General features: G+C 31.5%; 1 protein-coding gene across 1 annotated transcript in view; it reads right to left on the bottom strand.

Annotated features, from left to right (window-relative positions):
* LOC107441633 (glutamate receptor ionotropic, NMDA 3A) overlaps positions 1 to 22,125 on the bottom strand; it is a 220,907-nt gene that overhangs the window by 20,179 nt on the left and 178,603 nt on the right. The window contains exons 4-6 of the mRNA XM_071183955.1: positions 15,607 to 15,928; positions 12,075 to 12,285; positions 5,523 to 5,700 (exon numbers count right to left, since the gene is read on the bottom strand). Coding sequence (XP_071040056.1) covers positions 5,523 to 5,700; positions 12,075 to 12,285; positions 15,607 to 15,928 — 711 coding nt within the window. The remainder of the gene's footprint in view (positions 1 to 5,522; positions 5,701 to 12,074; positions 12,286 to 15,606; positions 15,929 to 22,125) is intronic.

Genomic DNA, 22,125 nt, shown 5'->3' on the forward strand with positions numbered 1-22,125 from the left:
TGGGAAGGTGGGTGGGATTTTCAAAATTTTACCCGCCGAAAAGAATTAGCCATAGTCTTAAGCTTCCATGCACATAAATAACAGAATTTATAAATTCTGCGTTTATAACTACAAATAAATAGGATAAGAAATGATCAAATTAACAAATGCATAACACCGAAGTGAAAATAGCGCTCCAGTGTTGACCTCTCTTCTTAACTCCAAGCATACCTATATCTTTAATCACATTTACGTCAACCAAGCTTTTTATTGGTAATTTCTTTTTTGTATTTTTTGAAGTTATCAACAAACAACCGCACAAATCATAAGTGAAAAAATAGATTCCCATTGATTGACATTTAAAAATCAATGAAGTTGATGGAAAATATACTTCCCACGACTTTATAAAGGATACATAAAATATATACCTGTTCAACTTTTCTTTGCCATATTCAGGCGGCAGATTAAAATATTTTGCGTATTTCTTACTAATGGTATTTGAAAACTCGCATTTCGACTTTAACAAGTCGAGTACTTCGACATTTTCGGTCTATCCTAATGTCTAACGTTTAAAACTATGCATAGGCACATAAGAAAAAGTGGAAAGCTATATTAACAAGGGAACCCTCTTCAGTATTTAAGTGAAATATCTTCTCAGATAAGTCTGTTGATTCTTACAACCATAGTTCTAAATGGAGGAACTTTGAGAAACTTTTCCCAGTTGCTTTGCAAAGAAGAGTATTTTGATTACATTTCCCCAGAATAGTCAATAATTTAACTAAATTTTCTCTGGTGTGTGGGATGTTATGTGAAAGTTTTAAATTTCTCTATACTGTTGAGTGTTCCTTTTACAAAGAAAAAACAGTCTCAGGGTAGTTAAGAGTAGCTTAAATCCAATTAGCAAAGCTACTAGTGTGCAATGGTACGCTTGTGCATCTTGCATCTAGGTGCCTCCACTACGCTAATCTTCTCTGATTAATTGAGCCATAAGTTTTATCTTTTAGGAACACTCTTAGTTATTGTTTAATGTCTGATAAGTCTGCATTAAATATCATGGCAAGACTGATTTGCAGTACTGCAGTCAAGAAAAATACCAATCTGCGACCCTGTCTGGTAATAAATGCTCCATCAGTGTCAGACAAATGTAACGTCTGATGTTACATATTCTTACGTAATGTTAAGAACTGCGTCCATCTAGTACACCCTATAACGTTCTATAAATGTTATTAATTAATTATCTTCTTAAATTTTTCAAGTCTGCTATCACTTTTCATTAACGTTTCTGAAGAATTGTTATGCAATCCTCAATTCTAATAATGCACCACCTCATTTCCTTTAAACCAGTGGTTCCTGAACTTTTTTGTCTCGTACACTCCTTGCCATGCTTTTCAGTTTTTCCGAAACTGAAAAACCCCCCTGCTTACCTGATATTGATTTTTTGTAAATTCATCTACTTCAAATGTATTTTTGACAGCTGGTATAGTGCTACTCACTGTGAAAGATTTAAATTTCTAACTGTAGTGAAGTCTAGTGTGAAAAACTTAAGAAAAAACGCATGTTAGTTTTATGCATTTATTAATAAAATTCAAATAAAATTTACCAATCCAATTAATTTACCGGAAACCAATTTACAGCGGAAAAATACTTTTTTGTTTACAAAATAAAACCTTATACTCAGAGAAAATAAAAACGTATGCGGACGGAGCTGCAGGCAACTGCTAGTTTCTAATAATTCAGTTTCATATATCAGAAAATAATCCTAATAACTTAAATTTTAATAAAATTCTTACCTCATAGCTACTTTTATAAATTATGCTGAATGTAGATAGATATATGTCTTTATATTATAAGGTAGTATAGTGAAAGTAAATAGGTACTATCAGTGTATGTTGATTATTCAATTCATGAAATGCCAAAATTAAAGTCTCGACCTGCTTATATGAGATCCACTATCGTTGTCCCCCATTTTCATTTCATGGACCCCCAATTTTTTTTCACTGACATGGACCCCCAGGTTGTCGTCAACCCCGGAAGGTCGATGTAGACCACTTCGGGAATCACTGCTCGAAACGTTTATCACTACAATTTTAAGACACCCATATTTAGAGACATAGACATGTGAAGCATTGACTTATGCCCTCGCCTCACAGAATGCTTTAAATCTAAAATGTCAAAAAAGTATGGACTAAATTAGAGTTTGGTATTTTCTGATGAACGAACATTCTTACTTCAAAAAGATAAAGAATTATAATCCCAGAAATATATTTCATTATATTAGTAAGCAGAATAGTTTACTTTTTATCACTGAAGCCTTTTCAAAAGTTTAACAAAAGTATTAAAAAAAATTACCCAATATTTAGGAAACAATCGAAGAATATTTTTATTGCCTATCTTTCTAATATCTAAGTATACCCAAAGAAAACAATAAAGAAATACTAAATATTTTCTAACATAGGAGATCGAATTACTTAACCCAGTTTTCTTCAACTTAGATATCGACAAAACATTTTATGTTAAGAAGTAATTTTGTGAACTGGAAATCAGTTTTTCTCGATATATTGGGAAATCATTAGTGCTCTAATGATGTCTAGATCATTATTTATTTATAGCTTCTAACAGATAAAATGCTGGCATATTATATGCTTTATCAGCTTTTTTAGTATTCAAAATTTACACTACCACAGAAAAGAACATGATTTCTTTTTATAGCTGTAAATGCTCCTAAACGAGGGATACAATTAAGGTTAAACTAGTTATGCCCGTAATTAGATATTTAAGATACTAACTCATATCTTTATGCCTCGATTATTAGAGATTATTATCAGTTTAGGTTTAATGAGTATCGATTTTAAGTTATAAAGTTCTGAAAAAGATGGCGGTAGTGGTCTATGTAATGACACTGGAAAAGGAAGTTCGTGACTTACATACGATTGTTGGTTATTATTAACAATGTGTTTTAACAATACATCTTCAAAGAAGAAATTTTTAGAATCTCTACCGAAAAAGAGGTCATTAAAGAGCTATATTTAATAGATTTTTTTTGGAAAAATTATTTAAAAAAGGTATACAATGATGTCATCGAAATATGACGCATAAGGATGAATAAATCTCATCAAGACTCACCATTTGGTGGGTGAAATCGAAAACAGTCACTAATTTCTGTTTGTTAGTGATGAGCATGATTATTAAGGGTTGAAGAAAATGGGTCTTAAATATTATGTTACAAATTTCCAGGTTGGTTTGATTTGAAAAAGAGGTCATTAAGGAGCTATATTTTATAGATTTTTTTTGGAAAAATTATTTAAAAAAGTTATACAATGTCATCGAAATATGACGCATAAGGATGAATAAATCTCATCAGGACTCACCATTTGGTGGGTGAAATCGAAAACAGTCACTAATTTCTGTTTGTTAGTGATGAGCATGATTATTAAGGGTTGAAGAAAATGGGTCTTAAATATTATGTTACAAATTTCCAGGTTAGTTTGATTTGAAAAAGAGGTCATTAAGGAGCAATATTTTATAGATTTTTTTTGGAAAAATTATTTAAAAAAGGTATACAATGTCATCGAAATATGACGCATAAGGATGAATAAATCTAATCAGGACTCACCATTTGGTGGGTGAAATCGAAAACAATCACTAATTTCTGTTTGTTAGTGATGAGCATGATTATTAAGAGTTGAAGAAAATGGGTCTTAAATATTATGTTACAAATTTCCAGGTTGGTTTGATTTGAAAAAGAGGTCATTAAGGAGCTATATTTTATAGATTTTGTTTGGAAAAATTATTTAAAAAAGGTATACAATGTCATCGAAATATGACGCATAAGGATGAATAAGTCACATCAGGACTCACCATTTGGTGGTGAAATCGAAAACAGTCACTAATTTCTGTTTGTTAGTGATGAGCATGATTATTAAGGGTTGAAGAAAATGGGTGTTAAATACTATGTTACAAATTTCCAGGTTGGTTTGATTTGGTTCAATTTTTTAAAATCAATTTAAGGATTCATTATTTGCTTAAGTCTGGACTTAGCTATTTCGATTTCCTGCGGTTTCCACTATGAAGACGATTATAAATAAACTATACTTATGAAAAGATACCTGGAGAAATATGTACTCTTAAGGGTTTAGATAAGAAAAGAGAGATACACATACTCTGTCCCAGTTAGTCCATTACTAATTACGATAGAATATTTTCATAAAAGGGCTTGTTTATCTTGGTGACATATTAGCTGAATTCTCAGTTTTTTTTACAGAGTAAATTTGTTTACACTTTTAACTGACAGGAGGGAAAGAGTGGCCACGAAATTCAGATCCCGGACTGAGACAGAAAACTCCGTAGGTTTGTTAATAACTTTCGCAAAGTACTCACGGCAAAATCTGAAACAGCCGTAACAAGCGTTGTATCATTAAAGCTTGTAAAGTGTTAATTTTAGTCTACTTATTTTATTGCCCTGCAGGAATCAACCAAGTACTTTAGAAGGGAATCAAATCTGGACAGTAGTTTTGTAGTCAGACATTTTGATTTTTCGATCAAAATTCTTTTTTAGAAAAGTCAGAATTTAAACTCAAAAACATAATTTCTAGCATAAAGAACAGAAACATTCTGAAAGAAAGTAGAAAGATTCTTAACCAAAGAAATGATTCAAATGGGAAAGACGTTCCAGAGAATTCTTAAAAAAAGAGTCTTAATAAGCACATTCGGTTCTGAAAATGTACACTCAGAATCTCTAATACTAGAGACACGTAAGTGAAGCACTATTAGATTAAAGCCATTTTCTGTGTCCTATCACTATACACCAAAAAGTAGAAGGTTTTTCGTCTAGCACGATTGTTGTTTCGAAACTGTACGTCTGTGCTCCTTTGTAATGAAATTCTATTCCTTTTCTGAAAATCTCGAATCAGATTGTAATGCGGTGTCAGAAATGCAATATTTTATTGGATAAGAAGGGTTTTAGGGACTAACGCAGGTACATGATCTGAAGTATACTGATTCATATTCTTGGCTACCACGAATGATGTCCAAGATTTCATGTACTGCCAGCGTTCCTAAACCTCAATTAACTTCATTATCAGGAAAGTCAAGAGTTATAAGTCTTTAAATTTCAATAAGAATTCATGATGGACTTATATTTTTCAATCTTAATACCATTTGCGCGTGGAAGATAATGGTGCACTGGTAAGCTTTTAAAAGCCACATTAATTTCATACATATCAACTTTCTACTTTTTCCGAGAGATTTTTCTTGAACAATGAAATTTTCAGTAAATGTTATGCTTGTATTTGATTTAATAATTTTGACCACCGCTGTATGAAAACAATTTAAGTAAACGCATAAGACCTTATAACCACGCTGCGAATATTTTAAATACTGACCAAATCTAACAAATTCAGTTTATCTTAATTATTATTTAGCTAATTCTTTAAATATTGTATGGACTTCCGGGTCGGCATTTATATAATTCGTTATGATACAGGAAGTTTCTTTCCTTTAGTTTTACATTCCCCTTCATTTAAACTGACTGATGAAATATTCACCTGAAGGGTATAAGAAAGGCTGAAAGTGGAACATCTCTGTCTTGGAAATAGGTGAGACAGGACACTCCAGAGTGATAGAAGGGGACGGAATAATCGATGACCCGGGCTCGCTCACTAGTCAAGCTGAACGCAGAGAAGGCCATGTACGCTGCACCCGTCTGTAAGTCCAATGTCATGCCTGCAAAGAACAAAAACCACATTATTCTTATAGGTATATTATCACATTTCGACGTGGATCATACTGATTGGTTACGACAAATATAAGGATACGCCTCGAACTCATTCGAAACCATGTATTGGGCGGAGCACAAGGACTCGATTTGATTGGAGATCAATGAAACAGTCCTTAAGACTCCAAAAACTTTATTAACAGAATTTTCCAGAAAATACAGCTATTTATAACACTCAATTACAGCTGAAATAACAGTGTAGTACACAGACTTTACAACCTCAGACGGGTCAATGAACTAACTCGGGTTATAATACAACTATGGACACAAGCAGACTACTACCAACACCTCCTAGAAGTAGTAAGGCCTCAGCACGGATCAATTTAGTAGTCCGATGTGACGAAGTTAACTGCGCAGTAGCCAAAAATTAAGTAAGAAGTCATTACGTTAGGGGAATTAAGCTGCGCAGTGGTTGAAAATACAGAATATGTCATTACGTTAGGACTACTAAGGGATATTTATGGTAACCCGTGCTGAGGCCTGTTCTTTCTAGGAGGTGTTGCTACTACTCTCTTCTACTTTATTCTGAGCAGCACATTTCTATCTATATGGGCTTGGCGAGGAAACCCCGAAACTTTCATTATGATTCTAGACAATTCTCGTGTAACTCCTTAAATATTAGTCCTATCGCTTTGAAACTCTAATTTTTCAGAACTACCTTATTGTCGCCAACATGATGGCAAAGTATTGCCAAGTCGTCAAAATTATCGCCAAGTCAACAAAGAAGTCACTCAACCGAGTCTTTTCAAAGAAAGACATTAGGCTTTATTTTTTCCTTAAATTAAATTAGAATTACGCGACTCTCTAGCAATTTTTCCAAGTAAACTATTTTTTTAGGATCCGTTTGAGATATTTAGCCTCATAACAAAAGGATATTCACGAAATTATACACATATTTACTAATTCGTAATAGTATTCAATGCTATGCTACGACTAAGATAAACGGCATTACGTAATCTAGTTAAGCAAATGCCATGAACTAAGACTGACGCGAAAAGGAAGAAAAAAAAGCTAAGATCGCTGGGATATTCGAAATCTTGAAAAGTAGGCTACCTCTCCTGAAGGAATATTAAATAAAACAACTATTACTTGGAAAATATTATTTTAATAGCTTATAAAGTCTTTACATTTTTTAAGTTAGAAGTTTAAAGTTATTCTTATTTAATACATAACGGGGAAAATTTTCTCCTAAAACGTATTTTAAGAAACGGATAACTAATAATATAATAATAAAAGAAAATAGAGATAGCTAGAATTATTTGTAACTGCTATTTTGTAACTGTTATAAAATCAGCTATATTGAATCTTCTGCTATGAAAACAACATGTTACTTCCAAAATTGTACCAAAAAATAATAGGCGACGCATGTTTTAGTATTACAACAAAATATGTTAGTTTTGATGTAAAGTTCACATCTATTATTTTGAGACTCCATGCAATTAATTAAGTAAAAAGCAACATATTAAAAGTAGCAGAAAATTTGTACGGTGTTATAGTTCCATAAATGATGGTTTTTTTAGAAGAGTAAATTTTTTTTAAGTATTAACACACATACATACAACTGGTCTATAAGTAAGATTAAAAAAAATCAAAGAGGAAAAAAAAGATTCTTAAGTAAAAATGGAGTTTCTTGTTTTTATTTCATACTTTATAGTACTAAATCTTAGACTATTAAAAAGAAAGTAACAATGCATGCTCTTAAATATAATTAAAGTATTACTTGTAAACAAAAGAAATCAAGGTTTTATTAAAAATAAAAAGAATTCAAGATGCTTTTTCTTCTTTTTTTGTGCAGAACATTTGAAGAATTAAATACAAAGTAGTTTTTTAAGAGCTTTTAAAAGGAATTTTAAAAAAATCTGGTGCTTAAAGCAACATTGAAACTCTTTTTTTTACGCTTTTAATTACTCTTAAATACCTCTTAGGGAGGTAATTCTGAAACCTCTCTTTAAAAAAGGTTGTAAATGAATATGATTGTATTATGTTTGAAAGAATAGTTTTTATAAATGATTGCCATGATTAAAATGTTTCATGAAAAGCTTTTCAAATTTCAGAAAAAAAGTGTTTGAATAAACATGAAATATTTTAATATTTAAGAGCTGTATTATGATATGCATTTGTGTTTAAATGAAATTTTTTTTAATCTTACTATTCCAGCGATAGTTTGACTTCATTCTGCAACGCGTGTAGGAGCGTCGAACATTTTGAGCAACTTCGTCTGCAAGCATATGTGAATATCGATATTGTATTTTTAAGTACAATACGTCATTCTTATCTTTCGTATATTTTTCAGAAACTAGGAGGCTTCGCCCCCTGCTCGCTGGCGCTTGCCATCCCCCGGAACTGCTTTCGCAGTTCATTTCGGATTGTATCGCAATCCAATGCTCGCTTTGCTCGCTCATTGGATACGTTCTTAACGTCTAGCTTTCATATACTGTTTTGAATACTGAAGTTCCGAAAACTTTTCACTGTAGAAAATTCTAAACCTGTACATTTCAATATTAATTTGAAATTGCAAACAGTTCACATATTTTGTTTAATCACACTATTCTAAATTTCAGTTGCTGAGAAAAGTAACTGTTGTAAGTTTTGTTTTAAAGTCTTTCTTACCAGAGGGCTAAAGCCATGTGTTGTAAAACAATATGAAATAGTAGTCTGCCACTGAACGCCGGATGTAAAGCATCGGCTTCGATGAAGATAATTTTGTATTTTTAATTCTCTGAAGGGCGCCACCCTAATCATATGGAATTTGTAAAATAAATGTATATATTTTTGATTGTTGATGAAGCCCATCATTTTGTGTTTTCATCAGCGTTCAGAAGCAGAACAATTATAAGTTTTTTATTTGATCATAAAAATATAAAATGTATAAAAAACAAAGAAAAGAGTAAGAAAATGAGTATAGTCATAGAAAAAGTTAAAATTATAATATAGTATTTGTCAATTAAAATAAAACTTCTTGTTTAAGTCATTGTTAACAATTCAAATTTCTCCGAGGCAATTCTAAACCTTAATTTTGTTCAAAATGTCAGTAAAATTAAGGTAGTATTGTTAAGTTGAAACACAATATTTTTAGTTTTGATGTAAGCAATACCATTCAATTTTTCACAAAAACGATTGCTTCCATTATTAAATTCAGTGTCAACAATTCAAATTTTTCTGAGGCAACTCTTAACCTCTAAATATTTTTTTTTATGTACACATTTCTGAATGTCAGTATTCAACCACAAAACAACTTAAAGTCCTCAAATTTAGCATGAAGTTGTAAAATGTAATGAAAGAGGGTCATAGCAATAATGAAAGTAGAAGTAAAGTTAGTACTGTAAAATTAAAACAATAGTTTTAATCAATGAGCCAAGTTCTTCAAGAAGCAGTTGTAGAAGTAGGTTGTTTATTTAAAACTTTTTATAGAATTTCTTTAAAAACACAATTGTTAATTTGGGCATTTGGCGATACAACACTTATAGAATTGAAGGATTTGTTACGTCAAGCGCTCAGGTATCATAATTTTGATCTAGTTGCGCTTCTATGTCATTTTGATTTATGTTGCCAAGTTAACTTTCAAAAAATTCTATATCTGGCAATAGCATTTCTATTTTTTAAGTTGTTTATTTTTTATTTATTTTAGAATTCGTTCTTTTTTTAGCGAAACGTTTTTTAACCTTCTTTGCCGACTGTTCTTTGTGTATATGAAGAAAATAAAGTAAATATTTAAGTGTTGTGAAAAGAATCTTATTTAGTTGTACAAAGTACTTCTTTAAAAATGAAAACTGTTGCCACCAGCGGAAAAGAAATGCAGCCAAAATTTGGGAGCCACGTAAGAGAATTATATATATACGATTATGGGCTAAAAACTTCAGGTGTTTATGACAAAATATTTATATTTGATAACATTTTGAATATTAATATTTTTTTAAAAGAAATTTTATGAATTTTTGAAGAAGTTTGAGGTTTTCATAAAAAATGCGAACCGGATTGAGATTTATATAAATAATTAGCGCCACACATAAACATACTTTTTAATTTTTCGAATGGTAATTCGCACTCTTATGGTTGTTTACAATGGGGGCGTTATTTACGATGAGGAAACAGCCTTGCTTTAAATCCACCCATTTTTAGATATTGTTACAGCACGATACGTAATAGTCAAGATAGTTATAAGTTAAGCCCTGTCCAACATAAAGACAGTTTTATGAAAAATCACGATTATTGTGATCAAACTGGGCTAATAGAGGCATGGTTTCGTCTACTCCTCATAAGAAATAATTTAATTTGAGAAGTTTAGGCGGCTTTATGAAGTACAGGCACTATGTATAAGCCATTGACTCATGGAACAACTTGGCTCTTTGCTAACATTTTCAAATGTGCCAAGCTAATTGTAAAAGTCTATAGTTCTTTCTAATCAGCCCGACATTGTTTAGACTTATTGCACTGCGCACCAGCATACTTTAGGCCAGGGTTGGCGAACCAATGGCACGCGTGCCATTTATGGCACGCTACACAATATTTTCGGCACGCCACTGATCACAATTGCTATTACACTATGAATTATTATCACACAAATGTTATTACACTATGAAAAATATGTAACAATTAAATTAAAATTCACAAAAAACAAACAAAATAATAAACAATTATTAATAAAAAAATTAACAATTAATTCTAAAAAAACAATTAATAACCATAAAAAACAAGCCACAATAAACAACTAGCAAAAAGTTTTTTTTTTAATAGTCCTGCTTAAACTAACATCTTACTACCTAACATAAGTTATTTGTCATCCAATCTGCAACAACAGAAGTCACACTGATGTTACTTTAAGTTTAATTACGCGTATAATCGTGATACGTATCACGTACAATCACGCATCACGAAGTCAAAATTATTTGACGGCACGTCTATGACCTCATTAAAATTTTTTTTTTAGAAAAAATGGTACGTTGGTGTATAAAGGTTTGCCACCCCTGCAACCTATATTAAGCTTTAATAAAATTAAGTTAGTATATTTCTCTGTTAGCCTGATTTATTTCAGACAGCTTCCAATAAGAATTTGTGAGGGCTTATTATAAATAGCCTTATTCAGGTATCAGTCTGATGAGGTAATTCTTCGCTCATTTTCTTAATAGTCCTAATGCATATAGGCTAACTTTAATAAGCCTAAAATGTATAAGATAAACTAGAAAATATTGAAGACTTTTCCAGCTTGGGGCATTACAAAATACCTGCGACATTTGTAAAGAGCTGAATTTTTCAATGTCAATACAAAAGCTAGTAGAGGGATGCGAAGTCATCACTTCAAAGATGATAATCTGACCCGAGAAGGTTAGGTGACTCACTGAAGTATCAATACTGTTACAAGATATACATAGTATAACCTACTATAGATAAGTCCAAGCCGACTTTTCAAAGGCGATCATCTAACCTGCGAAGATTATGAAGTATCGATACTATATTACAAGATAGAAAGTGTAGGCTAGTAGAGCTATGGCTTAACTTTTTAAAAGTCAAGATCCAACCTGAAGAGCTTAACTGGCTACATGAGACATCGCTATTTTTATAACCGTCGTTGAACAGAGCCGACCCAATTTTCGGGTTTAAGACTACTAACGTTCAACTACGTAGCCTTGTAATTTTGAACTCCAATCCAGAAGACAAGGGAACCCCTAGATCAAATAATGGGAGAAATTTGCCTTTGTGGAGGACTTTTTGATGGAACTAGCCTGCATTTGTGTTACATTGAGTGGAAGACCATGAAGAACTCACGAGAACGGTAAACCCAGTGGTTACCAACTGGCGGCCCGCGAAGGCTTGTGATCAGCGAACTAAAATATATTACTTGAAATTTTTTTGTGAACAATTTTCGTAAAAAACTACATGGGCTAAAAGTACGTTTCTTCGCTAAAAAAAATCCTAATTTTTTCATTTCTGTGAAATTTAACATTTTCAGGTAAAAATCTACTTCTAATTTTAATTTGTAATTCAATACTTTGGTTTTGTACAACTTGTTAAAAATCTGACAGTAATAATTAATGTTCCTTCAAACAAAAAAAGAGTCCTATATAAAATTTTGATAAAGTTGCGGCCCGCCATTTGACTGGTGTTTTTAATTGCGGCCCCCGGCCTCATGCAAGTTGGAAACCTCTGTCGGCAAGGGGACTCTAACCCATGATCCGTCTACCACTGAGGATATTTCACGTCAGCACTGTGGTCAGTGCAAGCTGGATGCTGAATACATATCAACCAGCCATTGCTGGGAATCGAACTCGGTTCACCTCATTGGAAGGCGAAAGCTCTAAATGGAAAAAAAGAAGAAATAATTTACCGTTCCAGCGATTTCCTCTTCGTGTGCCGAAGAAACCGTCTGCTACGAGATAGAGATCGAAGGTGAAGCCGAGGTCTTCGGAGAGGGATATCAGAAGATCTATGGAAATTCCAGCACAGCATGTAATGTTGTAATCAATGTACTCCAGAAGTCGACCAGCACGATAATCCGAGAAAATACGGGACAGTTCTGCTTTCACTTTCGTCTTCACCTGCAATTATTTTTTATAAAGCATCATTGAATGTCTTAAGTAAACGTGTAATTATCACGTGTCATTGAATGCTTTAATTTGAAAATATAGGCGTAAGTTTTATTCATAATTAAACTTCGTAACTGAAAAGTATACTTACATACATTCAATGATGACTAAAAATATACTTCTTAAAGTATATTTTTATTTATCATTGAATGCCTTTATTTAAAAGACTAGGAGTCTCCACCCCTGCTCATCGACCCCGTGGTTGTTTTTCATTCATCATTGTTTGTTTCTTCATGTTGATATTTTTGATATTGATAATGATATTGATAATGATATTGATAATGATATTGATAATGATATTGATAATGATATTGATAATGATATTGATAATGATATTGATAATGATATTGATAATGATATTGATAATGATATTGATAATGATATTGATAATGATATTGATAATGATATTGATAATGATATTGATAATGATATTGATAATGATAATGATATTGATAATGATACTGATAATGATATTGATAATGATGTTGATAATGATATTGATATTGATAATAATATCAATAATGATATGGATATTTTTTTTAAAATAAAAAGACCGTTTTGTTTATAAAACATATAATTATCATAATTTTCTGTGATATCATTTTTTTAACATGTTAATCGTCACTCGATAGGAATCATGGTCTGTATTTGTTAAAAAAATCAGCTCTACTTGAAAAAAAAGTATTTCAACATAGGAATACAGAATGGGCTGCATAATGGATTGTAATAAATGAGAAGTAATTCTACTAGTTAATAATACATAATTATAACCATATATTATATTTATAATGGTTCAAATCGGAAATAATTTTTAACTCTCTCGAGTCTTTTATATTTTAAAATTTTTAATATGAATCTTGAGATTTATATCTATCTGATAACGTCTAATCTCTCCTTCTTTTATATTTTTTTTATTAGAGGAGAGTTGCCTAAATCATATCACTTTTCTCGTTTAAACTTTTATTAGTCACAGATCACTGATAATTACATTTAAAATATTTCACTAACTAAATACAGTCATTCAGTTATTTTTGTAATTTTTTGGTAATAATATTCTGCAGTATTTACTGAAAATTAATTGTTTTAGAAAAGTTTGCAAGTGGTATAGGAAACTAGTTGACTAATTCATACCGCCTGGTCCTTAAAACGTATTACTCTAAAAAATATTGAGTATTTATGATTAAGTGAATGAGAAGACCAGGTGTAACCCAAAACAATTGTTTAATAGCAAGATAATAAATTTGACAGTTACATGTATAGAACAGTATTATAAGGCTATAAAATGTTAAAGAAACATGATCTTACGTGCTACAAAGTTCAAGTGTGATTTTTATATGTACTGCTATTTTAAGACTGCTTCTTTGTGGCATTTATAACATATTCTTCTGTTTTTAATTTTTAGAAATAAAGAAATTGGTTTGATTGAAGCCTTTAACATAGTGAGACAGGTCTGTCAATCAATCCAGTAATTACTAAATCACTACTTGACTAACTAGATGGCTCATCTCTTAGATTTTCTTTCTTGGAATGAGAAAGTTTAAATCACATCTTAAGGATATTAAATCTTATTAAATTTACTCAAATAATTTCGTTTCTTTCAGATTGATTTCACGTATAGAATGGGGGTTTTTTGCTGTCAAGGATTAATGCACGAGAACAGTTAAATCACTTAAAACGGCCTCAACTTCAATCTTATTATAAGACTCACTCACGAGCAGAAGATTTTGATAATTAGTGAAATCGTTCAGAGCCTATTTTAGAAAGCTTCGTTGAAGTACAGTACTTGAAATTCAATCTGTTCAGTAGTTGAAGTTAATATGTTGCTCCGAAATCATACTAGTACGATTTAGGATTGGCAACTACGCAACGTTTGTTTTAAACAAAGTGTTGTTCCAATCATCAAAGAGCAGCGAGCTAGCAAAGAATCAAGTAAAACTTAGCAGAATAAGTTGCTTAACAATTATATGCTATATTTAATAATCCATAGATTACTGTAGCTTATATCCTTACACAGAATGTTCAAAAATTACATTAAAAACTTGGAAAATCGATTAACTTATATAAAATCTTAATGCAAGTACACAGCGACTTGATTTTTCTGTATGGATCTTCTAGTAAATTGTTTTTTATAATTTATCAGCTAGATGTTCTCTGTATGATGCATATTCAGAAATCAAAAGTGGTACGATTTAGGAAACTCCGTTTTATATTTTTTTAATTGCTTGCTGATTTTGAAGTCAAGCTTGAGCTTTAAATATGAAGATCTACAAAAATAGATAAATAGTCATTATTTAAAATTTAAAACAAAAAATTAAAAAAAAATTGAGAAAAAACCTTTCCAAAATTGCCATTACTTTCGAACAAATTAGAATTTCGAAAAAACCCTCCCATTAAGCTCAAACAAAAATGACCCTTTCAACACGTCAAATTTCAATCTCGTAAATATATTTTTGTGATCTGTAGAGTGGCCCGTATGGCATTTTTTACTACAAGCAACAATTAATAATTCTCGAATTAACGAATGTTAAACTTTTTTAACCATCGTACTCCTCGTACAGTTTTCTACCAACTTTCATAAGTTTTCTAGTCCTTTCAGCAATACTCAGCAGTCCCAGCGGTAAGCTGTTACACAGTTCTGTTTCCTGAGTGAAAATGACTCACCATTGTATCTTTTTGAGTCCTGGCTGCATCCCCTCTCACCCTTGTATTTTGACAGATCCAATGATCGTACACACCACCTCTGTTGATGTGTATATAAGAAGACTCCATTTTACTGGTGAGCTAGAGAACTTTTACGGCAATGACATCGGTACGTATCCGTATTGTATTGATCCAAATACGTATTGTAACTCATTATTTATATTCTAAACTCTTTTACAACTGCCCATTACACCCCCTTATAATTTCCGAACGACATGATTCATAAAATTGATGTCTAGATATTTAGTAACTGACACGATGAAAATAAGTATACGCTACTCCATGAAACCACTTGCAACGTCGACTAAATTGGTTATTAGAGTTTCTGCCTTATAACTGGTGGTAGACGTGAGAGAAATAGTTAAGTAAAAGTCGCAGAGAATCCGTGATTGAGTAAATATAACACCATGAACCCATTAATGTTCAATATCGAACTTCTCAATTACAAATAGAATTTCCAGATTGGCTCTTTAAAAAGGAAATTACTCAGTATTGATTGCCGTATTGCGCTCGATACTAATCCGTTGCAGACAATTCAGAATAATATTAAAAATAGTATATTTCAGGCCTTACTTGTAAACATGGCAGTCCAACTAGGCAGGAATCATTGTAGATTCTTGTTGTTAGCATTACAAAGGGGGGTGCTACAGCTGTAACTACACGGAATCTTTTCCAACTGAGCTTTGGTGGACCAACATTCTTCTTACCGAGCCAGAGGACAGCATTCAAAGATACTCGGCCACCGGTCACGTTGCCGATACGCCGCCAACGCCGAGGAGCTTCAGTCACTGTCACATGGTGGATTTGGTATCCAGTGTATGGTACTAGATTGTAGATGTCGAATATGGGTAACGGCTGACTCGATATGTTCAAGTGAATTTGATCTTGTAAAGACCTAGAAAAGCACATTCAGCTATGTTAAGATTTAAAAATAAATTTACCATACAAGATACAATATTTTATTCTACAATAAAACTTAACAAATTTAGTAATTTTAGAAAGCCGGCCAGGTGGCCGAGCGGTTAGCGTGCCTTATTGCGAAGCCAATGGCTACGGGATTGAATCCCGCTCTGGGCATGGATGTTTCTTTCTATGTGTTGTCCTCTGTTGTGTGTGATGTGTGAATGTGGCCTACCCTATGAACGGGTATTTGTGGCATTGTGGCGTGGGTAAAATTACTCGCTCTCGTGACTTAGGTTCACAGGTGCCCACTGGGTAACATTAAATGAGCAACACTTCCGGCATCTTCCGAGGTGAGGAATGAAAGTTCAGTAACTGCCATTAAAAAAAAGTAGCTTCAGAAAACACAAGTTGAACAATTTATGTTCTGTTCCATTTATCATAACAATTTGTATATTTCAAACTTTGCCTTTAGAGCTTTTTCATTCTATGAAATGTTTAGGCATTCAAAAGCAAAGTATATGGGGCCCATCCACTTCTGTGTTCGACGGATTGCTCCGTAGTTTTTTCGGATTGTTTCCCAACTCGAGCTCACTACGCTCGCTGTTCGGATTTTTTCTATGTTTAGTCTATGTTTAGCATGTACGTTAATATTCTTTTTAAAATAACGTTCGAAAAATAAGGAATATATGCATCTTGTGAAACTTTTGATTGATTTGACATTTCTGCATTATTCCATTTTCGCGGATCGTAAAAATCTATTACCATAATATCTATAGTACATTAGATATCGACCACTCCAAAAGCTGTAGTATCTATTACTATAATTAATTATACCTTTCGAGGTTTTTTGAACGACCGCTCGAAACGGAATAATATCTACATATACACGAATAATTTTTGAATCAGCTCGAAGATACAACAGGAATTAAACTAATTTAAATAATGACTTGCTGGATATCGTCTTAGAAGGACATGGCTTACTACTTCACTAAATAACATTGTATTTGTTTTGCTTTCCATGCTTATCACTGCTCACTCGCTTGATATTTTAGTTTCCAATTCTTGTTGCTAACGCCATAAAGCAATTTCATCGTTTTTTTCAACATACATACGTATTAGTGTTAAACATAATAAAAATTTTTATATACTTCATACCTTATCTAAAAATGCCATATATTCTATACAATGACTAGGCATTCTAGAGAATGCTGGCATTTCTGACACTGATAATAACACATACAAAATTAAACGAACTGAAAAAGTCAGTTTATAAATAAGGTGGAACTTATCGGTGATAAGGACCATGTGTTTACGATTGCCTTTCCGAATGGTTGCCAACACGAACATTGGTCCGTATAAGCGATAAGTTTCAATAACAAAGTATCGCGATGTTTTCTAATTTAAGTAACTTATATAGTTTTTATATTATTCAATATATTCGTTACTCAAATATAGTTTATCAACTACCACAATTATTCAATAATTATCGTTATGTATAATATTGGTGATAGTACCTCTTTGATTTATTATTTTATCCATAATAATCGCGATATTACAGTATTCGATAATTATAGTTATCAATAATGACCAAGATATTTTCGTATCAGATTGCATATTATAGGTGCTCTGCGACCTATGTGAAACAGAATCTGGAGTTGTTCTTACGCATTGGCGAATTTGACTTAATGGTCCTTATATCCTATAACAGGGGTTTCCAACTTACATGGGGGGTTTTCAACTTCCAACTTCCACCACAATTAAAAACACCAGTCAAAAAGACAGACAGCAACTTTATCGAAATTTTATATAGGACTCTTTTATGTTTGAAGGAACATTAAATACTACTGTCAGATTCTTATCAAGTTGTACAAAACAAAAGTATTGAATTGCAAATTAAAATAAGAAGTAGCTTTTTAAAAATATTTAATTGCATATTAAAAAATTCTGGTTACAATAAGTTTAATGTGTACCTATGTATTAAACAATTAATGTTCAACAGATATCTAATTGCTAATATATAAAACTTTAAAAAGGTTGGCATTAAAACTTACATAGTAGCATACAAAATGTTCAATGAGAGAATTGAGGTTTGTCTGCTTGCAGCCACCAGAGAATAGATATTTACATTTTAAATTAATAGATATTTACATTTTGAATTTAAAATTTACAAATGTAAATAATTTCGTCTAAAATGAGTGATTTCAAGAAGTTAAATCGAAGAATTTTCTCCAGAAAATTTCTGATACGCACATGCTAAATTATATTCACAAAATAATTAAAAAAAAAAAAAAACAGTAACATACACTATTATTTTTGCATTTGAATAAATATTTTCTTGGATGTAAAACCTGAGAAATATTTTTTTTTGTATAGTTGGTATATTAAATTTCACAGAAACAAAGAAATTATGTTTTTTTTTTTAAACGAGAAAAGCATTTTAAACCCATATAGATTTTTTACGAAAATTGTTCCCAAAAAAATGACAACTAATATCTTTTAGTTCGCAGGCCACAAAAAAAAGGCTTCGTTGGCCGGATGCGGCCCCTCGGGCGGCATCCGGCCCGAGGGTTGATAAGCACTGATAGGTTGATAACCAATACTGGAAATTTAACCAGTATTGGTTGATAACCAATACTGGAAATTTAACCACTGTCCTATAAGTTCCAATAAAGATTTTATTATGCTTTAAAAGGCATCAAAATTCTAAACATTATACATACTTAGATTTTAATTTTATGCGAATGGGAAAAATTACATAAAAATTAAACTCGCATGGAAAACAAAAGTCTTGGAGATAAGTTTAGAAGAATCTCTTACGCATTTTCATTGGTGAATTTTTATATCAAGATTAAACTTTTTTCTTTTTCTCTGATATATGGCTTTAGTTTTCAACAGGGTTCAATAAAGTTCTTTTTTTTTTTTTCGTTCAAGAGTTCATCCGACCTCGAACGAAGATGATCAATTTGTTTTATTATTTTTCGCTTCTAACTGCAATAAAGTTGATATACAGACCATAAAAAAGGTAATCGATATGTGGAGAAAAAAACGCAAATCTTATTAATAGGTTTTTATGGACATATATTGGAAAGCTAATGCGGAAAAACCTCCTGCTATTAAATAGGGGCGAAGGGTTAAAATCTTTGAAATGCCTCATAAAGAAGGAAGAAATTGTTATTTGTTGGACACTGCTCAGAAGTGATTTTTAGTCTCCTCGAATAAAGACCAACACTTAAAAATATTCAAGGGAATTTCCAAATAGTTGAATTAAACTATCATATATCGATTTTTAACCTGTCTTAAAAGTTAACTTGTGTTTAACTCAGTATTTATATGTTACCATAAATAGCTTAGTTTCTAAACTGAGTTTACTAATCTATCACTGTTAAACTCACTGTAACTCAGTTTTTAAAAAGTGAAATATTTAGTTGCCTCAATTTCGAGTTCTTAGTCACTCCGCTTTCTTACTAGGAAGAAACTCTTAAGAAAAACCCCGAGTAAAATTTCATCTTATGTTATTCTCCGTAATGCATAGTACGCATCTATTACACTTATAACGGAAAGTAACCGAATTTTACTCCAAGTGCAAATGAGGAAATCAATAAATCTCCAGATAAATGAATGAGCATATCAATCTATAGATAAATTAAAAAATGAGCGAATTGATGAATTAAGCGAAAATATAAATGAGGACTTCAACGTATCAAACTAGTAAATTTGAGTGGACAAATGAATTAAGGAATCAGTCATTAAATCTAGGAAATAGCGAAATAACAAATCTGTGGATTGACTGAAATAAATAAATTAATTAGTAAATTAAGAGTCGTGGTGGCTCAGGGGATAGAGCGTTCGCCTTCCAATGAGGTGAACCGGGTTCGAATCTCAGCGATACGAATTCCGTACCCGTCTCGCCCTGACCACAGTGCTGACGCAATATAGCCTCAGTGGTGGACGGATCATGGGTTAGAGTCCCCTTGCCGTCGGGCTAACGGTGGAAGGTTTTCGTGGTTTACCTCTCCATGTAACACAAATGTGAGTTAGTTCCATCAAAAAGTCCCCCACGAAGGCTATTTTCTTTTAAAACTTGATCCAGGAGTTCCCTTGTCTTCTGGATTGGGTTCAAAATTACAAGACTACAGAGTTGTATATTAGCAGTCGTAAAACCAAAAAATGGGATCGGTTGTTCAATGACGGTTATAAAATAAAATATAAAATAAGTGAATCATGAAAAAATCAGTGACTCAATCGAACTGTTACGTTGAATTTATGCACCATCGATTCGTTGACTCCTTGATTTATTGATTCTCTGATTCATTGATACTATCATTCATTGGTTTTATATATTAATTCATTATATAATTTATTTGTTGATCCGATAATTCTCAGAGCTTTAGTTCACTGATTTATTCTTTAACACATTGATTCACTTGTTTGTTGATTTATTGGTTTCCTTATTTATTGATTTATATTATCCTGCTATATTGATTTGCTACTTCATTGGCATCTTGTTTTATTTATTCACTGAGTTATACATCGATTCGCTTATTTAGCATATTTTTGTTGTACAAAAAGTCAATTTTATGTGTCATTCAGTTACCATTAATAAGTGTAGTAAGAGCGCATTCTCAATAAAAATTACAGTAAAAAGTTGTAACCCCCTTAGTAAGAAAGCGTTCAAAATGAAGTAGCTGTATCTCAACCCCTATAGTAAGAAAACATTCTCAATGAACTAAAAAGCAGCAACCTCCATAGCGAGAACGCACGTTTAAGCAAAAGTTGATAATTCTACAAAAGTTGCAATAAAAAAAAATCTAAGAAAATGATATTTTTATAAATATTTTTACCTTCGAAATTCGAATATGTTATTCGAATATATTACATATTCGCATATTTTATATTATGTAAATTATACTTCACAATTGAAGAGCTTATTTGTTGTTTTCATGTTAAAATTCCTTTTGAAACTACGTTTATCATTATAATTAAAATTGTACGCGATACTTTAACGAATTCACCCATTTTCTTAACTCGAATAAGTTACTTGCGGATATTCCCTTTCATTTGTATTAACTCTATAAAATTTCTCATTTCTAAATATATTGTTAAACATTTCTTAACATGTATGAAGGGCGAAAATTTTTATAACTTGCCATGTTCCGTACAAATCAATTTCTCATCATTCGTCTTAACCACAGAAAAAAATCAAAATGAACTTACTTTCATTATATTTTATTCTAAAAAGAGCCAAATTTATTTTCCTTTTCACATTTCGGAGGGGAACAAAAAATATTCATCGATTTATAGCGAAATTCATAAAAAATTCAATCGAGAAAATTGATAGTTTTCTCGCACTCTTAATTCGAATATGTTACTTGAGTTCACCCCTTTCTCATGCTTAAAAATTTTATGAAGTTTTTCTTACAGTCATAAATTATTATGCTGTTCTTAAAATGAATGAAAGAAATATTCTTAAAAACAAAAACACTCTGCTTTTGTTTTCTTTTTTCATAAGAATCACTTCATTCATCTTTACACTAGAGTCAATCAAATTTAGTTTTATTTCACAGTAGTTTAGTTTAAAAGAACCAAATTTATTCTAGGTTTGTCAGGAAATAAAGAAATTTCAAAAATTGATAATTCTACAAAAGTTTTAAAAAAATTCTATGAAAATGTGCTATTTTTATAAATATTCTTACCTTTCTAATTAGAACTTGTTATTCGTTATCGCTTCATTTGTTTGTAAACTTTATTAAATTTTCTATACATCAATACATTACTAAGCTATTTTCAAAACAAATTAATTTATTACATCATTATCCCATTAGAAGCAATCAAATTCAACAATTTCATAATATACAGTAGCGTGCAAAAGGTTTTGGTCAACGCGTGAAAGGCATTTTAACCTTTCTATGCTTTTTTTTTGTAGAGATGATTTCCGTTTTATTTAGTCAAACCAACATATATATTACACTTGATTTCAGAATTTTTACTTTTCTTGCAATTTATTGGAAAATGTAATCTTCTTTGAATTAAATTTAAATCTTTGCACTCAGTTCAGTTGAATATTTCTTTTTTTTTTATGTATAATTCGATTCTTGTAAGAATAAATTCTTCAAAAATAAATGTCAATAATAAATGTAAGTTAAAATCACGATTTCCGTAAATAAATATGCAAAACTTATACTTATTTGT

This window comes from Parasteatoda tepidariorum, chromosome 3, assembly GCF_982258835.1.
Source record: "Parasteatoda tepidariorum strain Cologne lab strain chromosome 3, Ptep-v5.0, whole genome shotgun sequence".
Taxonomy (NCBI): domain Eukaryota; kingdom Metazoa; phylum Arthropoda; class Arachnida; order Araneae; family Theridiidae; genus Parasteatoda; species Parasteatoda tepidariorum.